Source organism: Solanum stenotomum, chromosome 10 (genome assembly GCF_019186545.1).
Source record: "Solanum stenotomum isolate F172 chromosome 10, ASM1918654v1, whole genome shotgun sequence".
NCBI lineage: Eukaryota > Viridiplantae > Streptophyta > Magnoliopsida > Solanales > Solanaceae > Solanum > Solanum stenotomum.
Window position 1 is genome coordinate 17954716 of NC_064291.1, and position 6089 is coordinate 17960804.

Consider the following 6089-nt stretch of genomic DNA (forward strand, 5'->3'; position numbering starts at 1 on the left):
TTGCATGAGTTCTGAGACACTGATATGAGAATGGATGGATATGAGACACAGTTGAGACTAGCTCCGGCTAGAGATATATGAGATGGACTAGCTCCGGCTAGAGATTTGGATGCCGATGGGATCTGGTTCCGGCGGTGATACATGGTCCATATGTGGCCCCCATGGGTTCTGATTTGAGTATTCAGCGCAGTCTGATTACGTCAACAGATGTGTATCTTAAGACAGACATGCATCACGGCTACATGACATCATTATTGCATTTGCATCGCATTTGACTTCATCTTTGTCTGTGGTGTATGGATTTTACCCATTTGCCCCTCTTCATGTGATATATGATCTATTTGCTCTTACATGAGGATATGAGGTTGATGTTGAGACACTGTTGGATATATTTGTTGATTATGAATTGTGTAGCATAGGTTGTTGGTTCGCTGTTAGAATGAAGTTTCGGTGGTTCGGTTAGGATTGAAAGGATTTGTTTGTAGTTGCTAGTTTAGCTTAGTTTAGTGTTACTTGCGAGTACCTGTTGCTTTTGGTACTCACCCTTGCTTCTACACAGTCGTATAGGTTGACAGCTCTATCAGATCCGGCTTATTACTCATCTTCAGATTAGAGCTTCTAGACTTACTTGAGAGGTAGCGGTTCATTCCAGATGTGCCCTCAAGTTATCTATATTTACTGTTCTGTTCTATTCTAGAACTTTACTATGAGACTTGTATATTTTATTCAGATTCCGTATTAGAGGTTTGTACATGTGACAACCAATTCTGGGGTTATGTTGAGTTTATTTAAAGACTTCCGCTTATCTTTTTATCTTATTCTTGTTTTATTAATTCCGTATCGTCGGGTTTTTGGGTGTTAGGCTGACGTGTCCGGTGGGGTTTGGGCACGTGCCATCACATCCGGTTTTGGGGTGTGTCAAATGGTATCAAAGCCCAGGTTCGAAGGTCTCACATGTACAAACCAAGTCTTAGTAGAGTCTTGAGGATCGGTACGGAGACGTCTGTACTTATCTTCGATAGGCTATGAAGAGTTATAGGAAAGACTTCTTTTATTTCATTTTGTTCTTATCGTGCGAGGTTGTTATCGTGGGTGTTGATTATCACGTGATGTTTTTAGCTGATGCCGAGGACTAGAGCTACCGGAGTTAGGGGGAAGGCAGCCCCCGAGGTCAGAGTTGAGGCCCCAGCTAGGGGTAGAGGTCGGGCTAGAGGCCGAGGACGTGGTTGAGGCCGTGCCAGAGGAGCAGCACCTGCCCGAGGCCGAGGTAGAGAGCCTTCACCTGAGCCACAGATTGGAGTAGCTGCAGAGCAGGCTCCTGCGGGCCATGCACCCCCAGTTCATGATGACAGACTCGACAGGATGTTGGGGTTATTGGAGTGTCTTGCTCAGGGTGCAGCAGGTATACCAGCGGGGTTACAGGCTTGGGTAGGGGCACAGGCCCCTGGTTATCAGCATCAGATTTCAGTGGTTACAGAGCCGGTGGTTCAGCCACCACAGGTTCCAGCACCGGTTGTAGGTGTACCGGCGGCCCTTGAGGTGGCCTTGGCAGAGGATGACCGGGTCTGCTATGAGCGGTTTCAGAAAATGAAACCACCTCAGTTTCATGGTGCTAAGACTAATGATGCTCACGAGTTTTTGACCTTGAGTCGAGAGATGTTGGCGGCGGTACGCATGTTAGATGAGAGGGGCATCCGATTTATGTCCCTTCAGTTACGCGGTGTCGCTAGGGAGTGGCTGAGGACTTTCATGAGTTCGAGACCAGCGGGATCTCCCATGGAGTGGAGTGAGTTTGCTAGTGCCTTCGAGGGTCGTTTCATCCCTTGGAGTGTACAGGAGGATAGCCGTATGAGGTTTGAGAGTTTGGTGCAGGGTAGCATGTCAGTCACAGATTACGAGGCTCAGTTCTGTCAGTTGTCGAGACATGCCTCTGCTTTGATTTCAGGTGAGCGTGAGCGGATTCGCAGATTTGTCAGGGGTTTGACTCCCACTATCCGTAGTTATGTGTTTAGATCATCTCGAGAGGGTGCTTCCTTCCAGACTATAGTGAGTGCAGCCAGAGAGGCTGAGTTGCTTGAGCGGGATGATTTTGGTGGGCCCAAGAGGGTCCGTACAGGTGGTCAGTATGCAGGTACCTCGTCAGGAGGTAGGGGCCCACACAGGGGAGGCGGGTCCTTCCTGCGTCAGAGGCCAGTACATGTTTCATTACTAGCTATCGAGGGTGGGCCAGCAGCTCGGGGTCCTCCAGGTTCGGGTCGAGGTGGTTATAGCATTACTTCGGGTTTTTCACAGTCAGGATCTACACCGAGGTCTTGTTATGGTTGCGGTGATCCAGGCCACTTGATTCGTCAGTGTCCACATCAGACTCAGTCTGGACCACACCGTACTGTCTCCGCGGTCCCAGAGAGAGATTCAACACCTCCGGCTAAAGGTCGGGGTCGGGGATCGACATTTGGTAGAGGCGGACGAGCTTCAGGTAGAGGTGCTAGTGATGCCTCAGGTTCACAGAGTGGGGGCAGAGGTGCCCAGTGTTATGCTTTTCCTGGGAGGCCCGAGGCTGAGGCTTCTGATGCAGTTATCACAGGTATCATCTCAGTTTGTCATCGGCCTGCTTCCGTGTTATTTGATCCTGGTTCTACATTCTCATATGTGTCTACATGTTTTTCTTCTGACCTTGAGTTGACTTGTGATCGTATGTCTGTGCCTATTAGAGTCTCTACACCTGTAGGTGAACCCTTAGTGGTGAATAGAGTATATCGATCTTGTTTTGTTGTCTTATCGGGGTATGAGACTTGGGTGGATATGATTCTTCTTGATATGTTAGACTTTGATGTCATATTGGGTATGGACTGGCTTTCCCTCTATCATGTGCTTCTTGATTGTTATGCTAAGACTCTCACCTTAGCTATTCCGGGTATTCCTAGAGTGGAGTGGAGAGGGACTAGTGGTTCGTATCCCAATAGGGTCATATCTCATATTCGGGCTCAGAGGATGATGGACCGGGGTTGTTTATCTTATTTGGCCTTTATTCGGGATGTTGGAGCTGAGTCACCGGCCATGGAGTCAATTCTGGTGGTTCAGGAGTTCCCTGATGTGTTTCCCGAGGATCTACCTGGTGTTCATCCTGTTCGTGATATTGACTTCTCTATTGACTTGGAGCCGGGCACCAAGCCCATATCTATTCCACCTTATCGTATGGCTCCAGCTGAGTTGAAGGAGTTGAAGGATCAGATTCAGGACTTATTGAGTAAAGGATTCATACGCCCTAGTGTGTCGCCTTGGGGTGCACCGGTCTTATTTGTGAAGAAGAAAGATGGGTCGATGAGGATGTGTATTGACTATAGACAGTTGAACAAGGTAACGGTGAAGAACATGTATCCCCTTCCCCGTATTGATGACTTGTTTGATCAGCTTCAGGGGGCAGCCTTGTTCTCTAAGATCGACTTGAGATCTGGGTATCATCAGTTGAGGATTAAGCCTTCATATGTGGCGAAGACAGCTTTTCGCACATGATATGGTCATTATGAGTTTTTGGTGATGTCATTTTGGCTCACCAATGCCCCTGCGAAGTTCATGGAGTTGATGAATGGAGTGGTTCGCCCATATTTGGATTCCTTCGTGATTGTGTTTATTGATGACATCTTGGTATATTCCAAGACCGAGGTGGATCATGTTTGTCATTTGAGGTCGTGCTACAGAAGTTGAGAGATGAGAAGTTGTATGCTAAATTGTCTAAGTGTGAGTTTTGGCTTGAGTCAGTGGCTTTCCTAGGGCACGTGGTGTCTAAAGATGGAGTTAGGGTTGATCCGGCCAAGATTGAGGTGGTTCAGGGTTGGACTAGACCTACATCACCTACCGAAATTCGGAGTTTTGTTGCCTTGGCGGGTTACTATCGGCGTTTTGTTCAAGGATTGTCTATTATAGCTGCGCCGTTCACCAGATTGACTTAGCAGATGGTTCTTTTTCATTAGTCACCCGAGTGTGAGGCGAGCTTCCAAAGGCTCAAATCCCTATTGACTTCAGCACCTGTCTTGACTTTGCCAGAGGAGGGTGTTGGATTTACTTTTTTTTGTGACGCTTCGGGTGTTGGACTTGGAGGTGTTTTGATGCAGAAGGGTAAGGTTGTAGCCTATGCCTCTAGACAGCTGAAGACACACGAGAGGAATTACCCCACTCATGATTTGGAGTTGGCGGCTGTGGTATTTGTGCTTAAGTTGTGGAGACATTACCTATATGGTGTTCATTGCGAGGTATTTACTGATCATAGGAGCCTACAGTACATATTCACTCAGCGGGATCTGAACTTGAGATAGCGTAGGTGGCTTGAGTTGCTCAAGGACTACGACATGACCATTTTTTATCACCCCGGGAAGGCTAATGTGGTGGCCGATGCCTTGAGGAGGAAGACTCCTAGTATGGGGAGTCTTGCCGCGATTAGTGTTGAGAGGCGGCCTTTGGTTGGGGATGTTCAGAGGTTATTTGACAGCATGGTGAGATTTCGGGTTTCTGAGGAGAGTGGTGGTGTGTTTTCCTTCATTGAGGCCCGTTCATCTTTGATGGAGCAGATTAGAGAGCATCAGTATGAGGATGAGAAGTTATGTCTCATCCGGGACAAGGTGATGAGTGGTGAAGCCAAGAAGGCTAAGATTGACTCCGAGGATGTATTGAGGATTGAGAGTCGGATATGTGTGCCCAAGGTTGGTGATTTGATCAGATTGATTCTTGAGGAGGCTCATTATTCTAGGTATTCTATTCATCCCGGAGCTGCAAAGATGTATCATGATCTTAGTCAGCACTATTGGTGGTGTGGGATGAAGAGGGATATTGCAGAGTTTGTGGCTAGGTGCTTAACATGTCAGCAGGCAAGTGTGAGCACCAGAAGCCTGGTGGTATGACTCAGAGGATGCCCATTCCTACTTGGAAGTGGGAGAGGATTGCTATGGACTTCGTAGTTGGATTTCCTACCACCGTGGGTGGTTATGATTCTATATGGGTGGTCGTCGACAGACTGACCAAGTCTGCTCATTTCATCCCGGTCCGAGTGAGGTATACAGCGGAGAAGTTGGCTCAGATTTATATTAGTCAGATTGTGCGGTTACACGAAGTGCCGGTGTCCATTGTGTCTGACACGGGTTCAATATTCACTTCTCATTTCTGGAGAGCATTACAACATTATTTGGGCACTAGACTCGACATGAGAACAACTTTTCACCCTCAGACTGATGGTCAGTCTGAGAGGACTATTCAGGTGTTGGAGGACATGCTTCGGGCTTGCGTGATCGACTTTGGTACTAGATGGGATCAGCACTTGCCATTGGCAGAGTTCGCCTACAACAACAGTTATCATTCTAGTATTGGGATGGCACCTTTTGAGGCACTGTATGGTAGGCGGTGTAGATCACCTATTGGATGGTTTGATTCAGCGGAGGTGGACTCCTTTGGCACTGATATTCTTAGAGAGGATATGGAGCGTGTTCGTGTGATTCAGAGTAGGCTCTTGACTGCCCAGAGTAGGCAGAAGAGCTATGCTGACAGGAGGGTTCGACCCTTAGAGTTCATGGTGGGTAATCGAGTTTGGCTTCGGGTATCGCCCATGAAGGGTGTGATGAGATTTGGGAAGAAGGGCAAGCTCAGCCTTAGGTTCATTGGCCCATATGAGATTTTGGAGAAGATGGGAGAGGTGGCTTACAAGTTAGCCTTGCCACCTAGTTTGACAGCCGTGCATCCAGTTTTCCATGTTTCTATGCTCCGGAAGTATGTTCTGAATGAGTCTCACGTGATTTCGGTTGAGTCGGTGGAGTTGAGTCCAGATTTAACATTTGAGGAGGAGCCTATAGCTATTTTGGACAGACAGGTTCGCAAGCTCCGGACCAAGGACATCGTTTCAGTGAAGGTTCAGTGGAGGCATCGATCAGATAGGGAGGCGACTTGGGAGTCCGAGGATGATATGCGTGTCCGATATCCCCAGCTTTTCGAGGCTTCAGGTACTTTCTTTTACTTTATGTTCGAGGACGAACATGGTTTTTAGTGGTGAATGATGTAATGACCCGGAAGGTCATTTTGGTGATTTTTCATGGAAATGACTATTT

The 6089-nt window shown here is 47.7% G+C and overlaps 1 protein-coding gene across 1 annotated transcript; it reads left to right on the top strand.

Annotated features, from left to right (window-relative positions):
• The first annotated feature begins 1122 nt into the window (after nucleotides 1-1122).
• LOC125842786 (uncharacterized) lies at nucleotides 1123-4313 on the top strand. The gene is made up of 3 exons (XM_049522098.1): nucleotides 1123-1170; nucleotides 1294-3291; nucleotides 3972-4313. Exons 1-3 carry the CDS (start codon nucleotides 1123-1125, stop codon nucleotides 4311-4313), a joined length of 2388 nt encoding a protein of 795 aa, XP_049378055.1.
• Nucleotides 4314-6089: the final 1776 nt, after the last annotated feature.